Raw genomic sequence first — 19083 nt, 5'->3', positions numbered from 1 at the left:
GGTTTCAAGATGGTCCTCTAAAATCTTGTAATCCATTACTTTACCCGGTGCTTTGGTTAAGCAACTGGAGAACTTTGGCACTGCGTTGTGTTTGCATGCAACACAACTGGAACCAAAAACGTCAGTGTAATGCCTTGCAGCGCTGGTAAAATAAGCACTAACAGTTCAGTTTTCCGTGATGTAACTTCTGTGGAAGATCAGATTGTCTGCTGGGAGAAGATCATTCTCAGAATAAAGTAGCAATCCTTTGAATATATAGTATGAATCACAGTTTCTTCATGCAATAGTTTACTTGTACCCCCATTACAAATTAAAAATACGTAAGCCCTTTAGCTTCATCTCCAGATTGCGTTCACAAATCTTTGTTCCAAGTTGCTGCAAAACCTGTGAATCTTCGGTCTAATGCCTTTAAAATTGTTTTGATGCACTGCATATTTCAAGTGCTGCTTGTGTGTAGTAGAACAAGATGTGTGCAGTAGTTCTTACAGTTAACAGTTCCTGTCGCTCAGTGCTTTCTGGGGTGATAGTTTTATTGTCTGTGAAGGAGTAAAGGAACTGTGAACCTCCCTTTCCTCTTCTCCTTCCTCCTTTTAATAACATACACTAGTGGGTAAAGTGAAATTGTGTGTAAACCACCATCTTGTTTTGGTGTGTTTTGCAAAGTATTTGCAGCTGCTTTGTGTACAATTTTGCAGATAATTCACAGCTAGGGCAAGCTTCATCAAAGTGTTGGTTTGGTTTGGTTTTTTTAACTTGATTAGATTAAATATATTAGTAATGTGAAAGCCAGTGCTTAGGTTCCATGTCGGACAACAGTGCTAATATTTATTGATCGTAACAGTTTGTATATTAAAAATTGAGTTTCTTTTATTTAGCAGTTACAAGTTGTGCTTGCAAATTAAACTCGAGGCTTGTAAAGGTCATCAGAAACACACACCTGGCAGTGGAAGCATAGGGAAGAGAGAGGAAAAAAGATGAAATACAACTTACTTCAGCTGTGCCTCTGAAAATGTTTAGCTTGGAAGGAAATGTGTATTGCTTTTCAGCTCAAAATAACTGGGTTGAAATTGGGTAGGATTTTTGGTGATATTAGGTAGGCTCTTTCCGTAACCTCCTGAGCGTGTTTGGGGCAGGAATTACTGTTTCAGAAACTCCCATTTCCAAAGACTTCTTGTTTTGAAACACCCCGTCCTTTTACACTCTGTCTTGATTAGCTGCATAAGTCCAGACTAGCATACAGATTATGTACATAACAATTTCATTTCCTCTAGCTTCTCTTTTTTTTCCTACCTACTGCTTAGTTATTTGTATGCAAATAAGTGCGCAGACAACTCCATCTCAAAGTAAAGGAGTCTGTTAAATTGGTATATTTTGCTTGTATAAAATGTATTATTTGAGAAAACAAGTGTTTGAGATGTATTTGTTTTGTAGTTGAATCAGACACCAATTATCACAAACAGCATTGCAGTACAAAATTATATGTATAAAAATAAATGGAATAAATGATTAAATAAATTTATTTCACCATGTATGATCAAGTAGGTGATTCTTTTTTTTTTTTTTTCTTCCTGCCTGTGTTCGTATGAATTTTTTCTTATTATTTTTGCCTAGGTGGAGAATCATGAATTTCTCGTCAAGGCTTCTTTTGATCCTAATTTGACAGAATTAAGAGAGAAGATGAATGAACTGGAAGAAAAAATGCAGTCCTTTTTAAAGAGTGCAGCCAAAGAACTAGGTAGGGTATGAAACTACCTTTTGATTCTTACCTCCTTTGTAAAATGTTTTGAGATCAAGTGATGAGAACTGGCATACGGGAGTTAAGAGATGTTTGCATTATTTTGTTATTAGCGTGGGATGACTTTAGTTGTCGCAGTACAATCTTTTGAAAACTGAGTGATTTTTGGTTTATAACTTGGCCTTTTTTAAGGATGGCATTCCAGAATATTTCAGAAACTTTCATGTATGTTGCAAGATACTGCAGAATTCATTTTGTAGAACTGTAACTCATCGTAACTCTTGGCTAGGTGTAGTTCCGTTTTACATCCTTTAAGGACATGCATTGAAACTGCCCCCCCCCCGAGCATTCTCTAGAGTTGTCCATTCAGGACATGCTAGTTTTCTTCTGAAGTTCTTTGCAAAATGTAATGTGTAAGCAAATGGGACACTTAAAAAATTGATTATCCTATGCAAAAAATTTCATGTGCAGCTGATGAATTGGGCATTCAAAGAGCACCTTAAAAAAAAAATAAATCCATTTTTAATGTAAATATGGCAAGGAAAATTGGCAAGACCATAGTTATTTTAGGTTACACCTTAGAAGGAAAGACAAGATTGTATAGGGATGGAACGAGAACTCTCACTAGCAGAAGTATGTATTAGTAAAAAGATCACAAGACTACAAGTGCTGTGCTTACAGCAGCAACACAGAACGTCAGTGCAGTGTACTGTGAACGTTTTTCATATTTCTGGAGACTATGTAGCAATGCAATAATCGTGAGCCTGATTTGAATATGCGGTTTGAAAGCACATCAAAGTAAGAGCAAAGAATGAATCAATAAACTTCTGTTAGGCTGGGTTTTTCTCATACCTGTACAGAACTAAAGCAAGTGTACTGAATAGCATATGTAGGAGAGGCTACATCACACAAACTGGGGATTAGTGAGCAGAAATAGCACAGGGTGCAGGATTTTTGATAATACAGTTGTTTTCTTTTTTCTTTCTTTTCATCTAAAAGGCTTGGAAGCTGGCAAAAGTATAAAACTGGAGACAAATTCACAGTTTGGACATCACTTTCGAATAACCTGCAAGGAGGAAAAAGTTCTTCGTAATAATTCAAAATATGGAATAGTTGATACACAGAAGAATGGTGTGAAATTTACAAACAGGTACGAGATCATCTTGGTAGATTTTCAAGTTTGTTGTGAAAGAAACAAAATGGTTCCTTTCTTTATAATTATGCTGATAAACTGGTTTCCCTACATCTTGAATGGCTTGAATTTTCACCTCTTTAATTGGCTCACAGTCTGAGATATTGAGCAAGACTGGCATGAGAGTCAGTTGTCATACAGTTTCTGTTAAAAGCTGCGTTCCCCATTTACTTTGCCAACTGTTAGCTATTTTTGGTCCTTTGACTTGGGCTAATTTCTCTGTTTTAGCTGCACCTAGTAGAGTAATTGCAGTCACTGTGAGTGTTTATACAGACACTTTCACAAGCTGCAATAGGAAAAGAGCTATTTAGGTTTATCACCAAATATGACATGCAGCAGTTTTGGTGGTTACCTTTTCTTTCGTTCCAAATCATGCTGTAATTTCTGTTGGTCCTATGTATTGTACTTTGATTCTGTGGCTCTATAGATTAAGCTATTTCAAAATTTCGGTCTTTGAGCTAATAGGATTTATGCTGTTTCAGTGTCTCCCAGTCTGTCACAGGTCAGCCAAGCAAAAAGTCAATACTTTTTGTTGAATTTTTCGCTCTTCTTGAGCATTTTAGAAGGAGCAAGGACTACCTCGGTCATCAGACGTTCATCTTTCTGTATTTCATTATTTTTACACAGAGCGAACAAAGTAGAAAGTTGCACATGCACAATCAGAGAATAGCTTAGGTTGAAGGCCATCTCTTGAGGTTAATTGGTCTAACTCCTGACTCAAAGCAGAGCCACCTTCTAAATGAGATCCTATCTCAAAGTTAGATGAGGTAGCTCAAGGCCTTGCCCAGGTGCCCATCTTCCAAGCACCCTTCACAACCTGGTGGGGCACAAGTTGCAGGGCTAGAAACTTTACTAATCAGATCTAATGAGAATTTTCCTTGCAGAAACTTGGGGTTTTGGTATCTCATTCTTTTGCTGTGCACCTCCAAGAAGAGTCTGGTGCCTCTCCTCTCCTTGCTGACTTCAGAGTCTTTCAGCCTGGGCAGGCATCGCTCTCAGCCTGTCCTTGTACGCCAGATGCTCCAGTTCTGAATCTTTGTGGTGGCCATCTGCTCCAGGTTCGATGTCTCTCACACTGGGAAGACAAAACTGGAGACAGCACTGCAGATGTGGTCTCGTGAGCACTGAAGAGGGCGGAGGAATCATGTCCTTTGACATGCTGGCTACACTCTTGTTAGTCCACTCAGTATGTGCTTGACCTTCTCTGCGTTAGGGGCACACTGCTGGCTTACGTTGGGCTGCTTATCCTCCAGGTCGCCCAGCTTTTTTATGAATAGCTGTTTTATTGCCATCTAGACCTCAGTCTGTACTGTTGCGTGGAGTTATTTCATCCCAGGTGCAGAACTTTGCATTTGCCTGTATTGAAATTCTTGTCTACCTATTTCTCTGGTCGGTAGATAAGCCAGTGAATCGCAGCCCTGCCCTCCAGCGCGCTGACAGCTCCCCTCAGTGTGGTATTGTTCACAACCTTGCTGAGAGTGCATTCAGTCCCATCTTTCAGGTTGCTAATTAAGGCATAAATAGTATCAGCTTCAGTATCAACCCTAAGAAATGCTGCTAATAATCAGCCACTAATTGGACTTCAACCGCCTGACAAGTTCCTCCTCCTCTGTCAGCGGCAGGTCCAGGAGAAAACTACTTTTTAAGTCTCCTGCATGTATTATATATGGAAGGGTAAAAATAGAAGAGATTAGTACATTGTGGGGTCTGTTTCAGACAAACCATGCTGCTGTCACTTTATGTATAACAGTTCCTGCGGGAGTTAGCATCAGAGAAGTGAGTTTATTGAGAGAAATCTTGATTGACAGACACGTATGAGGAGCACTGCCTACACAGCCAGGTTGGTTTCAAGCCAATGGTATTACTAATAGTGACTGTTTCTGTTAATCACTCACTTTCATAAGTAATAAATCCTTTGCTTTGAAAAGGAGGGTAAACATATTGGTTCACACCAACCAATATGTTCGTGTATTTCGCACCAATTTACTTAAACGAATGAAGTGTAAACCTTAATTGCATTTTGTTTTAATATTTACTCAGAGGATATCTTTTCAAAACATCCCTGAAACTTAAAACAGCTTTTTTTTTTTTTTTCTAAGTATGTTATGAATGTAAATGTAATGATGAAGTTAGGCTTTTCTGTAACTGAGAAGATGGTACTTAGGACCTCTGTTGTAAGCGTCATCTGTTACTTTCCCTTAGGGGAAAAAGAAGCCCATGGATCACTAATAAAACAGACTTCTCTGTGCTTAGTTAAGTTATAGTTGCTTTTGTAGATGGTACTAGAAGCACAAGGCTGACTTCTGCTTATAGTGTGTGTGCTCTACGTAGATGTGTTACATATTCAGTCCTGCAGACTCTGCTCTGTGTTCAGAGACAAGCTTGAGAAGAACAAACACTTGTTTAAACTCTCTCTTGATTTCAGCTTACTTTATTTTGAAGACTAGAACCTGTTCTTAGTGACAGTAGTTCACTGAGGTTCTTACTAAATGAAGGAGGTCAATGCCTTCAGCTCTGATAAGCCTCTTGTAGGACTCCGGCTAATTACACAGTTGCTTAGCAGCAATTCTCCTCTGCCAGTTCTATAACTGCCACATCTTGTTGCAAAATGGCCAGAAATTCAGCTTTAAGATCAAGTCCTTATCACATAGCATGTCTACAACAAACTACTGTAGGATTTTTAACAACAACGTGTTCAGAGATGCTTGAGTTGTTGGTTTGGCCCTTGTGGGTGATATTCAACTTGGAATTAATCTTACTGATATCCTGGTGTGGATGAATTGTAGATTAGCTGCTTTGTGGTCCTTGTGCTGAACCTTGCTGTTAAAACAGGTGGGGACAACTGATACTGACTCATAGATGAGGAGGCCAGAAGTTTGGCATTGTGGCAGTGAAGACAGAACGTCACAGCTTCTAAATATTGTGGTTTTGTTCACAGCAAACTGAGCTCCGTCAATGATGAATATATAAAGAACAGAGAAGAGTATGAAGAGGCTCAGGATGCAATTGTTAAGGAAATCATTAACATTGCTTCAGGTGAATATGTTAATGTTGATGTGTATCACAGTCTGGAATGCTGGGAGGACTTGCAGTTATCTGTAGATCCTTTTATAGAGAGGAACAGTGATGTTCCCCAAAGAATTAGTGTGAAAAAAAGAGGTTTGGCTTTTAGACAGTTGTTGAAAGTTTGAAATATGTTGCCTTCTGTGGTTAGACTCTTTCCTGGCATTGCTACAAACGTATTAAAGATAAAACAGCACTTCTTAAGGTGATGTATTAATATATTTGACTGTGTATTAAGTTATGGTGGAAATCTTCATAAGCTTTGACCTGTTGTTATGATAAGAAATTTGTCAGTATATTGAAAAATCAGTAGCTTATTAGGTATTTTTTGTTTTATCTTGGTAATTTTCAAGTGGTCTTTTTCGTGTGTAGCATACTAAGGTTTGTATATTTATGTGGAAATCTAATTGGGTGTTATATAGCACGATTAGCTTCAGTGTGTCATCTATAAATACCTAGTGTGTTTAAGAAAGTCTTTTGCTGCTGCTGAAAGCTTCTGTGGTGTGCAGTCATAGACTTACAAGTGTATATGTATACTTCTTCCCAAGTGGAGGCAATTTAATGAAGAAGACTGGATTATGTGTGTAATTATTGAATGAACGTGACTTAGTCCTCTTGATCTATACCCAGCCAGTTCAAGAGATGATGTTAGTAAATGTATTTTGTACAGGTAGGACTCTTTCTGCAGGTCACTGCTCACCTCTTCTGACACATGCATCCCATTTGCAGGTGTTAAATGATTTACCTCTGTAGACTCCTGTCCCTCATCATTTTCACTGAAACAAAAGCAAATACCAAAACTTAAAAGCTGGGACTGGGGATCCTGGGTGATCTAGTCTAGTTGCCTGATATCGCACACACTGTATCTTACAGACCTTCCCATACCGTCATTCACATAAACCTAAATGGTTGCTGTGTCTGAATTGTCCGTGCTGTGTTTCTATTGTCTTCACTTGCATGAGCATCAAAATGCAGTGTATTATTGAGGTAGGAAACTTATTAGATTTCCAGCCATCTTGCTGTTGGATTTCCAACCATTTGCCTTCCTGTACTAACATAAGCTGCTGCTTGTTGTCTGGTGTTAGGGCAAAATAATCAACGTGGCTTCACCTCTTCCTTTGCCTAGTCTGAAGAAGTCCCCTTCGTAGTTAAAGCATGGAAGCTTTAAGATTGCATCTTAGACTCTCACAGAAGGTGACGGCTATCTTAAACAAAATTGACTTCTAATGCAGATGAATTAATTTTATGGTCTCAGTATAGGCTTTAAGATATCTTTACAGCAAGAACAAAAGAATTTCTGTTGAATTTGTGTCTCTCTAATCAAAACCAGGTTATGCAGAACCAATACAGACGATGAATGATGTAATAGCTCAATTAGATGCAATTGTAAGTTTTGCTCATGTGTCAAACGGAGCACCAGTGCCGTATGTCCGTCCTGTCATTCTGGAAAAGGGACAAGGAAGGATCGTTCTGAAAGGTGCCAGGCATCCCTGCATCGAAGTGCAAGACGAGGTGGCCTTCATCCCCAATGACATTACATTTGAGAAGGGCAAGCAGATGTTCCACATTATTACTGGTAAATGTTTCTGTTCTCTTTTTCATTTATTATTTATGTTTTAAATGTCTCGTGTATTTCCAATAATGATGTCTTTAAAAAAAAAAAAAAGGCAACAGCAAGCAAACAAACCAACAACCCAACAAAATTTTGTCAAAACAATTTCTCTAATCAACAAAGGGTGAGCAGTTAGCAAGTTATTAATCTTTCTGTATGGGGGATAAGATTAGCTCTGGAAAAGAAGGCAAGGTATTTGTAAGGTAGTGTTCCTTATTATATTAAAAAAAGAAAGTGCCCACAATATTCTTGTGAAATGTGTAATGGGTATTCTCTGTGCGTATGCACATTCAGGCGTATTTCTAATATTCCAAACTAATAGTCATGAAATTAGTTTTTATGATTGTAGTTATAGTGTACTGTTTGGAGAAGGTGATCGCTAATTTAGAAATAGTCATTTGGGAAGGAGAGAGAGGCTGCTAGGACAGTAGGAAATAAGAAATTAGTCCTTCTTTAATATATGTATTCTTTGCCTTAGTCAATGTAACTCCATAAGCCAGGCAACCTCTGGAGCTGGAGAATCTGAACCTGCTTAAGTGATTTGGAAAATTCCACTAGGCATCAATTGTACTGTAGCCACGTAGGCACCTCCTGTAGGCAAGATTTTAAGCAACTTCTCTGTTAATGTTTCTTTGTTTAGTGTTAAAGTCGATTTTAAATGCAAAACATGTTTTAATGACTGTACCCTTTTTTTCCCTATTCTCTGGTGTAATTAAGATAATTTTACTACACAGGAAAACATTTTTAGTGTTTATACGTTTAATTGAATTTTAATTTCCATCCAGATGTCCTTGACATACATTCTGAGTAGCAGAGATCTGAAATTAGAGAATGATTAATGAACACTTCTAACATAATCAAAAAGAAAAACTAAAAATATGAATAAATGCATGGTAACGCTTATTTTTCTGGTTAGCAAAAGCATAAAATTGGCTTTAATGATCAGTTTTCTGGAAAATACTTTTTATTTCATTTGTACTTCAGTTAATTTTAACTTCTTAATATCTATGTTTGCTGATTCAGAATCCCTTTAGATTGTAATTTAAATCACCCATTAGCTTGTACCCAGTCTGTAACTAAGCTATTTCATTTTTACAGACAAATTGTAATTGTTTTAGGGGAAAGAAAATTATTTTCCTTCTTATTCAGCAATACTGATGACTTTTAAATTAAAGCTTACTAGTTTTAGGTATGGACATGTGTTTTAGATGACTGCTTCTGCTTCTGAAAAGTCCCAAAACTTACGAAGCCCCTAATGCTGTTTGATCACCTTTCCTTTGAAAAAGCAGCATTCAGTGACACACAAGCATTATTAGTAGTGGAGCGACTTGTTGCACCCGTTAGACAAGTCTGCTCCTCTTTCCTGGTGAAAGAGTAGTAAGTTTAAATGTCTCTGTTAAATTTAGAGCCTGTTCTCCTTTAAAAGAAATGTTGAATTGTAAAAGATTTTTTTTTTTTTTTAATTCATTTGAAAAATTTCTTCTTTAGGCCCTAACATGGGGGGAAAATCAACGTACATCCGGCAAACAGGGGTGATTGTTCTTATGGCCCAAATTGGGTGTTTTGTACCATGCGACTCTGCAGAAATAACCATTGTGGATTGTATCCTGGCTCGGGTGGGAGCTGGAGACAGTCAGCTGAAAGGCGTGTCTACTTTCATGGCGGAAATGTTAGAAACTGCTTCAATCCTTAGGTAAGTCCTGTGCTTATTTGATTTTGTTGCTTGGGGTTGAAGGGAAAGGAGTTGCTCTAAGGAAGATGCATTTAAGATTTCCTTTTATGTAGGATCTCAGTAGAGGATCTCAAGTCCTTTTTAGCAGGCTCATAAGTTCTTGAAGTAGCCTTCTGTTTATTTCAGTGGTCGTATAGAGCTGCTACCAGGAGGCTAAAGTCTAAATGGGCCAAAGAAGCAAATTTAGAATGATCGGTGTGAGACTGTGTGCACTTTATTCATATGTTGTTCCGTAAATAGGAAAGGTCTTTTGCCCCTTTTATGCTATGCCTCTGTAACATAACTTGTGGTACTCCAATATCTAGAGTTCATGCTGCTCTCAAACATTATAAAATGCTCTTGTATTTTTAGGACAGCATCTGAAAACTCCCTGATAATCATTGATGAGCTGGGAAGAGGAACTTCTACCTACGATGGCTTTGGCTTAGCATGGGCTATTTCAGAATACATTGCTAGCAAAATCTGTGCTTTCTGTATGTTTGCTACACATTTTCATGAACTGACAGCTCTTGCTGACCAAGTGCCAACAGTAAATAACCTACATGTTACTGCTCTGACCAGTGATGACACACTGACGATGCTTTATCGTGTCAAGGAAGGTAAGACTGTGTCAATGGTGGTGAACAGGGTAAACTTCTATTTTTGCACTGAGAGAGGAAGAAGTATTAATGGAAAAACATAACATAAAAAGATATTTTCATATTTGTACTTCAGGTTTAAGGTTTATAATAGACATGTTGTTCTCTCCATAGAGAATGCGTATGGCAGGAGCTCTGTCCATGTCCGAATATGGTTGGTGATGTTGATGATTCTTTGTTAAGACATCTAGGTTATTTCTGCCACTCATGTCAATGCTTCTGAGATTTCTCTTCTTTTTTCTTTCTTTTTTTTTTTTTTTTTTTTAAAGAGCAGAGAGAAGGATTCCACATGGTTATTTTCTATTTCCCGAAATCAGCCATTTTACCTGCTGCTGTTTCAGTTTTAGTTTTCCTTATGGAAGAAGGGGTACGTTCTGGTGGAAAAGACTTATGTTCCTTGAACTGTTCTTTTAAAAGAAATGAGTGCAGGTTTTTTGTGCTGACAGTTTTTAGTAATGTCTATTTCATTGTAATAAGGCTTAGTCATTGCAGAAAGATGTTGACCAATTTATGCAGTAGTTTGATATAGGAAAAACCATGTGTTTAGTTTCTAGCTAATGGCATCATAGTAAAACAACAAGTAGCCTGTTGTTTTGTTACTGTAAGATAAGTCAGATGTATTTAATTAAAATCCTTTAGTGGATCCAGTTTTTCCTTTTGGTATTAAATTAGAAAATTTTTAATTGAGCGTAAGTTTCATTTGTTAACCGCAGTAAGTTGTTCCTCCTGCTTCTCTTTATCCCCAATCATTTCTTCTTGCTCCATTCAGCAGGAGCCTATATTTATGCTAGATGAAGCAGGGCTGCGTAACTGCGGCTTACAAGGTATGGTCATTTGTAGCATTCTAATTTAGCTGTAAACTCTACAGTGATTATGTTCTTCCCATAAGAACATTTCAGTCATGGACTGAGATTTTGATTGTAAAATTTGAGCAGAGTACTGTTATGCTTTATTTTCACTTTAAAATACCTCTTAATTTCCTTTTTCTGAATTCCACAATGAAGGAATGAGTTAGATGACACTCAGGTGGATAGAACATGGTTACTGTATAGCACTGTGGCTATACTGCATCAGATCAACAATTTACCTTGTGGAGTGGTTATATCTTAAATAAGGAATAACTATTTGAGGAGCGAGGCTATTATCTTTACTGAGACAATTACTGACTATCATCCATCCTTGTTAAGGCTAAGGAGCTAGTCCTTGTCTTGCATCTCAAGTCCTGGATACTGATGTTTATACCTTTTTAGTTTAGGATTTAACCTTACAGGAACAATTGCTTAACTTCATTCCTCATTTTAAAAACTGTTTTGTCATTTTGACAGAATACCAAATACTTGCTTTCGCTTGCCAAGTTCCTCCTAACATCCCTGCTTTTCATGATTACTGCGTATTCAGTATGTGTTGTCTTGGAACTCTCTCTGATATTTCCTGATTTCTTTAGCTGATTTAGGACTCTTCAGTTCCTTCCTTCTGGCATACATTGTTCTGAAATGAATCTAATATGCTCTCCAATTATTAAATTTTACTGATATGCTTTTAAAGATCATTTTTACAATCTTCACAGGCTATCACCATGCTATTAAGTGTCTCTAGATAATTGGTAAATGTGTTTTTATTATATCCTGATTTGAGCCTCACTCAAATGGTAGCGTGCTAGTTTTATGATGTTACTAATTGACTATTTCTTACTCATTTCTTCAGGTTTTAAATCTGTGAAATTACTTAATTTCTTGCCCTTTGATTACTTGTATAACTGCTTCTAATTTTGTATTCATCTGTAGATATAGTCTTGCAATTAGCTTTCACGTACTTTTCTGTAAAGCTAGGATATCGCTCTGAGTGATGGGAATCAAAGCATGGCCAGAAGAACTGCTCTCCTCTGGCTTCACTGAGGATCTGCTTAGAGCTGGTCAGAAAATCTCTGGCCGCTACGGTCTTGTTTCTCTTAGCTCCATGTCCTTGTCTTTTAAGAGCGTTATTGCTTAGAAATGGCCTCTGATCTCCTCTGTTCATGCACTTTTCCAAGGCAATGTCCAGGCTTTGCTGCTGAGTATTAATCCAAAGTGCTGTGGCCCTGGTCCGCAGCATGTTGCGGTGGAGAAGCAATGTCTGTGGTGGTTCTGTAGTTTGCCATTTCCCATTTTCTCCAGCACACGTTGAGCTCCTTCCGCCAAGTGATTGTTCAAAGTCCTCTGAGTGTCTTGCTCAAATCAGTGCCTAAAATATGACTTAGGGTGCATGGGAGATGAAGACAAGTATAGTCACCAATTGCTGAAAGCGTACATTGAAACCATGAGTATTTTCAGTGGGGTGAGAGCTGGCAATGTACAGTCTTCAAACAGACCACCTTTATTTAGGTGCCTTATTTTGAGTACTTAGATTGGGGGGCTAAGTAATATACGCTAAATCTAAACCTTTTGCCTTCTAATACCTAAATCCTTTGGAATAGCAACTCTTCTGATTAAAAAAAACCTATGTAACAATATTTGTGGGTGGCCAGTTGGAATTTTGGTAATGTAAATGAATGGAGTTGACAGATTGTACCAGTGTGCTTTTTATATTGAAGTGAAAATTATTTTATGTAACTGTATATAATTGACATATTTTGAGCAATTATGAGAACTTTTCTTTCTCAACCAAATGTTATAAACAGTGCATTAATTGAACTAAGTTAAAATTTGAAAGGTTTTGATATAATTAAAGACGGCTCCTGGAGACTGAGGAGTCATGTGGTACTGATGTAAAGGAGGAGGAGGATGATTGAGAATACAACATTTTTGATATTTATATATATACACACACACATATATATATTCATACAAACATAGAAAAAATGTGAGAGATATATTTAAAAAATTAAGTACTTTAATAAAAACCATTATTCAATTTCATTAAAGTACTAGAGGGAAATTCTACCTGCCTGAAGACTCTTCCCTTTCTTCCTGAAGCATTTTGGAGCTCTGCAATTACTGCTTTAAGAAAGCTTAATTAAATAAGAGCATATTCTTTAGTCGGTGTTATCGTGTATATCGTGTATAGTCCAAATGGTAAATCACGCACGTAATTCTTCAGAACAGAGAACTATTACAAGTTTGTTCATATAATCTCTGTGTAGCCATATTATCTCTTGAGAATTCTTTAGTGTTGTTTTTTTTTTCTGTACCCAGGTGTTTGTGACCAGAGTTTTGGAATACATGTAGCAGAGCTGGCGGCTTTCCCAAAACATGTGATAGAAAGTGCAAGAGAGAAAGCATTGGAGCTGGAGGAGTTTCAAAACATTGGCAAGTCCAAGGAATCTGAAGGAGAACCACCAGCCAAGAAATTTTACAGAGAAAGAGAGGTTTGCTATCAGGAATGCTTTTTAAAATTTATTTAGGTGGAATAGCCCACGCAAAATAGTTTTAGGTTTCATATTCCCCTAAAGCTTGAGGATAACTATAATTTCATTTTTCCATAACAAAATGTTTTAACTATGAAGTTCATTAGGAGTTGAAGAGATGTTCAAGGATGGTGGGTTTTGGTTTAGATTAATTTCAAGTTAACATAGGCAAGAATTTTATCTAAAAACATAGTCAAGAGAAGGAAACTAATTTTTTTTTTTCTTAAAGAATAATGATCAGCGGTTGGTATGATTGGCATAGGACTGGGAGTCATACAAGGGACCACATCCCTAGCTGTCCTGCGGGGATTTTCTTTATGCTGTGAACCAAGCCACAATTTTGTGTTCACAGCTTTTGTTGGCTACTTAGTTTGTGTGCAATATTTCTTGTCACTTAAGCTGTATTAAATGTTGTTTAGGTTATTCTTGGCTCTTGTAATAGTTTCAGTTGGGATATAGTAACTTTCTTACTGGCAACTGGTGTAGTGCTGTGCTTTGGATTTGGGATGAGAAATAGTGTTGATAGTGCACTGGTGTTTTTAGTTGTTGCTGGGCAGTCAAGGCCTTTTCTGCTCCTCACCCCATCCCACCAGTGGGCAGGCTAGGGGTGCACAAGAGGTTGGGAGGAGACACAGCTGACCCCAACTGACCAAAGGGCTATTCAATACCATGTGACATGCTTGGCATATAAAGCTGGAGGAAGAAGAAGGAAGGGGGAGGACATTTGGAGTTACAGTGTTTGTCTTCCCAAGTCACCGTTATGCATGATGGAGCCCTGCTTTCCCGGAGATGGCTGAACACCTGCCTGCCCATGGGAAGCACTAAAGGAATTCCTTGTTTTGCTTTGCTTGTGTGCGTGGCTTTTGCTCTACCTATTAAACTGTCTTTATCTCAACCTGTGAGTTTTTCCTCACTTTTCTGATTCTCTCCCCCATAATGACTGGGGGAAGTGAACAAGCGATTGCCTGGTTCTAGCTGCTGGCTGAGATTAAACCATGACGACTCTGCATGCGGGTTGCACCTGGTTTTGCTCCCCCTTATTTGAGGGGGGGTGGTGTTAGTGCTGATTTCTCAAAGCTTAATGTGAACATGTTCAGATCTATTCACATCAGAGAAAAGCTGAGTACAGCTTTCTCCTTTGTGCCCTTCCATGTCACATCAGTACTAAGACGTCTCACAAGCTGACCATATTGAAGGGCACGACAATTTAGACCTGGAATGCCTAATTTACAGATGTCATTCTTCTCATTTCACATGTGAGGAATCTGGCTTGGTTCTCTCTACTTAACTGAGAAGTAGAATACTCTTGGCTTCAAGCACAAGTTAAGGAAACCCACGTCTCAGCATAGATCTGATCATGTTTATATTGCATAATACAGTTGTGTAAAGCTATTTGAGCGAACTGTTTTTTCGCTTCTCCCTCTACTTTCTCTTAAAAGAAGCTTCATTAGCAGGTAGTGTAAAGGAAAACAATAGCTTGCAGGAAGCTTTTTCAGAATAGCCTCTGTCGTCGTCTTGCTGGATTAAGAGTCCTTGGCAGTGACATCCACTGCAGCCTCCCAGGAAACCCACATGCTGCCTTATGACTTGTGTTGTTTTTTTGCCAATAGTCAGCTCCCCCTTTCTGCATGCATAGAAATCTGCTTACAGATCTTAGGTCTGTGTCCCAACCAGTTGGCCTGAAGCTTTGCAGCCTTGTAACTCATTTATCTCCTCCTATACATCCGTGGCAATCTTAGTAATACTCCAGCATATGTAAGCCTAAAAGTGTTAGGATGTACTCAAAGTACCTTCTACATTTAAAAAGCCTTTGCTTTAGACAGAGGCTGTTACCTGTTACTTATTTTCAGTTTTAGAGGCCTGCTGCGTTTGTTCCTGGGCCAGTAAGTGGATCTGGTGTTGTGAATGAACAATCTCTGGTTTGTCCCACCTTTTATTGCCAGGAGGTTCCCCCTCCAACTAGCTCAGTTGCTCCACTATTACCTTTCCCTTGCCAGCTTGCTAGGTATCATGGTGAAGTATTTTTCAGATTAGTTGGATCTATCTGTGTGGTCTTAAGTTGGTATAAGTTAAATTGAGATGACAAACACTCCTGACAAATACAGCATCATGTTTTATTCTTGGGTATTTCAGTAGTACATAATATTTCATAAACTCTCTAGGCAGTAGAATGGCATAGCTTTAGATGTCTTGCCCAGGCAATTTGTCTGCCTTCATTAACATCGTGTCTAGAGGGAAAAGCACGCTATTACATTTCCAAGTCCTTTGGAGACTTCAGCACTGAAAGCACACTGCATTACCCCTAAATGATAAAACTAAAAAAGCTTTGTAGCAGAGTCCTAAAATGCAGGGGACTAGACAAAATTCTGTATTCTGGGGAGATTGTTTCTCATACAGGGATCCTGAATACTGTTCATTGAAATGTTTGCTCCTGCTATTCAATTCAGATTGTTTAGAAGTTCCACTTTGCCTGTTTGTGTAAAAGCATATGCATAAAGCTTAATTATCATCTGCTCTCCTTGGTGACCGCCACTGTACAGTTGCTTGGTTACAATTTGTTCTTTCTTTTTGCATATTGAAACATTAGTTTGGATTTACAATTCCTCCAAAAAGTAACTAGTTTGGGTAATATGGCCACTCTGCTATTATTGCTCGCAGTCCTCACCTGATGTGGTTGCGCGCTGGAATTAAATGCAGAACAGACATAGGAGCTCTCAATGTTAAATACTGTATTTCTGCTGATCAAATGATGCTTTTTGCTCATGGGTTGAAAGAGAAAAGAACTCCTGATCCCAGTACAACTGGCTTGTTCCGGTGTTAAGAACACGATAGCAAGTGTGGAAAAACAAGGGGTTTTTGCCTGCAAAAAAGTTTCTGGTGCTAAATAATACTTTGTATCTTTGTCAGAATTTGCAAAAGTCTTGCTTCCAATCTAAACATCCCTTCCGTTTTTTTTTTTTTTTCTTCTTCTCCCTCCGTTTCAGGAAGGTGAAAAGATAATTCAGGATTTTCTTTGTCAAGTGAAAGCATTGCCCCTGACAGATATGTCAGAAGACGACATCAAAATCAAGCTGAAACAGCTGAGAAACGATGTGTTGGCAAAGAACAACAGTTTTGTGAATGAAATCATTTCCCGAACGAAAGTTACATCGTGAAAGGTGTGAGAATGGGATGCAGCTCTGAAAGTGTGTTTTATATTGCAAGAGCTATCATTTTCTTGTCTTGTAGCTTTTATACTTTGATACTTGTACTGATTTATGTAGGCCTTTTTTTTTTTTTTTCTTGGATTGTAATTACTTTGTAAAAAATTCTGAGCACATTCGGTGCCAGATTCTTGCTTTAGTTGTGAAGATTTTGTCCTTTTAGAAGTTTTCAATAAAATGGTTTTTCAGTATTGAGAGAATTATTGACTGAACAAACAAAATGCATAATATTTTACAAGAAAAAAGTGTGCTAGGAAGTATAACGATTGAGATGGCATACAATTAACACAGCCTTGTAAAGCAACAGCGCATACGCAAAATCTTTGTCCTATACCCATGATTCTTTTCTATGTGATGCAATTATGCAAAGTTTTAGTAATGCTACATTAGAGCTACATTAGAAAAAAAGCATCTAAATGATTTGTTGTCAAGCTTTTGCGTGTGTGCTTGTGTGGAGTTGGGGGGCAGGGGGATTTTTTTGTTTGTTGTGTGGATGGTAATGCTTGAGTCAAGCATACAACAGGCCTGCTCTCCATGCTTGAGTGGTGGTAACTGTCGCAATTTTTTTGGTGGTTTTGTAATGTAAGCAGTGGCTGGAGTGAAGTTACAGTTTAACTATAACTTCTGAGTTGGTCATGATTTGTGAGGTCTGTCTACGACGAAAGAATGCATTGATTTTTATCTAATATGCTTCTCACACTCAGGCATTTTGAAAGCATGCAGATACAGGTTTATATCCTTCTTGACATTTAGCATTTTAAATTGTTGCTCTAGAACACTTTAGTTAAAACTGTCAGTGTTGAAAGATGGGAGAAGGTGTTTACTGCATGAGATTATAGGAATAAAATCACGCTGCGGATGCCATGCGAACTCTTGATGTGTCCTGTAGCGGAGATTGCATCAGTGCGTGTGTGCTGGGGACAGCAGCGCTGCCCTTAAAGCGTGCTATGGCTCTGCGGCGGGGGGTAATCTCTTGCAGTGGTCTGCATTTAAGTGTTCCAACAGTGGTCATAAGAGGTGTATTGTTCAACTTGCTGTTGGATAACAGAATCACAGAATGGTAGAGGTTGGAAGGGGCCTCTGGAGATCATCTAGTCCAGCCCCCTGCCAGAGCAGGGTCACCTAGAGCAGGTGGCACAGGAACGCGTCCAGGCGGGTTTGGAATGTCTTCAGAGACGGAGACTCCACCACCTCTTTGGGCAGCCTGTTCCAGTGCTCTGCCACCCTCAAAATAAAGAAATTCCTCTTCATGTGGAGATGGACATTTATTTGTATTTGAATAACATTTATTTGTAGTTAGACTAGGACTTGGAAGAGAGACGTACTTCTCAACAGAAGAAAATAAAGGTTGGCTTGTGAAAGTTGTTCAGCTTCTGCATAGCACCTTTTTGGTCTTTAAATTAAAATGCATTCTACTTATAAAGACAAAAATAGACTTGTGTTTACAAAGCAGCACAGTCAATGTATGTATTCAATTTCAGTAGCTGTGTCTGGAAAGTGCTTGAATTGAAAAATCTGTTACATAAACTAATGAAAAATATAGCAAATTCATTTGGTTCAAGCTATTCTAAAATACGGGATGATACATAACATAGGCAATGAGAATCAATTTGGAGGATCAAGTACTGCCATGACACACAATTTGTATTAGATCAGACTGTTTTAACTGTTAGAAATGGGCAGTTCTTGTGATTGGAATGCTGGTACTTACAGCCTCTTCATACATATGTTGAGATGTCCGTGGTCTGAACAAAGATGTCCCTCGCTTCGCCTCCTGTCCCTAACTGTGGGAACGGGCATAAAACCAGCAGTGGTTTTTCTCTTGCAGGAACTTCTGTTTTCCCCTTGACCTTGTGTGAACTTTCAGTGTCTACAGCACTCTTAGCCAAGGAGTTCCTCACTGAGCTGCCATCTGCAAGAAGGGACCACTTCTTTGCTTTGAACCCGCTTCCTAGTTTCATTCAGTGCCTCTTGTTTTTATTATTTAGGGGTCCATTCTGGATGTGGTGCATCAGTGCAGCCTGCCTGCAATATGCTGAGGAAAGGCTGCTTTCGTTTTTGTATTGCAGTTGAAGGCTGATAGAGCTGTTCCTGCGTAACCAGATTTGCCTCTCCCCGAGGGCGAAAGCAATACTCGTGTTTATTACTTGGGAGTGATTTGGTGCCCTGACTGGACCAGCTCTGGGCAGCACCTTCTCCTCTATGCCTCAAAAAGGGAGTTCTGCATCTGCAACAAAAAGGATTCAGTTTTTTCTCATGCCCTTCAACACTCACAAGGAAGAAAGGTGCAAATTAATGGGATTTTAAGACTCGTCTCTTCAACTATTTTCTCTTCTACACTGCACTTCCCACCCCTCTGAGTGTACTGCTGCTGCCGGATATAGGCAAGAGAGGATCAGGCAGAGTTTAATCTCCATATGTCAGTGCTGCTTGCAAACTGGGTTACAGGTAGTGTGATTTCATTTGAGCAGGAGGGTGGCTATTTTTGCTGGTTCCAATTTAGCTTTTCGTTCAGAAACGTACCTA

The 19083-nt window shown here is 38.6% G+C and overlaps 1 protein-coding gene across 2 annotated transcripts in view; it reads left to right on the top strand.

Annotated features, from left to right (window-relative positions):
• Positions 1-17178, top strand: part of MSH2 (mutS homolog 2) — a 53598-nt gene extending 36420 nt beyond the window's left edge. For both annotated transcript variants that reach the window (XM_054195766.1, XM_054195765.1), the window contains 8 exons: positions 1612-1735; positions 2735-2885; positions 5866-5963; positions 7321-7566; positions 9091-9295; positions 9686-9933; positions 13143-13315; positions 16339-17178. In XM_054195766.1, coding sequence (XP_054051741.1) covers positions 1612-1735; positions 2735-2885; positions 5866-5963; positions 7321-7566; positions 9091-9295; positions 9686-9933; positions 13143-13315; positions 16339-16509 — 1416 coding nt within the window. In that variant the 3' untranslated portion in view covers positions 16510-17178. The remainder of the gene's footprint in view (positions 1-1611; positions 1736-2734; positions 2886-5865; positions 5964-7320; positions 7567-9090; positions 9296-9685; positions 9934-13142; positions 13316-16338) is intronic.
• The last annotated feature ends 1905 nt before the right edge of the window (positions 17179-19083 follow it).

Source organism: Rissa tridactyla, chromosome 3, assembly GCF_028500815.1.
Source record: "Rissa tridactyla isolate bRisTri1 chromosome 3, bRisTri1.patW.cur.20221130, whole genome shotgun sequence".
In the NCBI taxonomy this organism is placed as follows: domain Eukaryota; kingdom Metazoa; phylum Chordata; class Aves; order Charadriiformes; family Laridae; genus Rissa; species Rissa tridactyla.
This window is presented reverse-complemented; position numbering and strand designations above follow the sequence as displayed.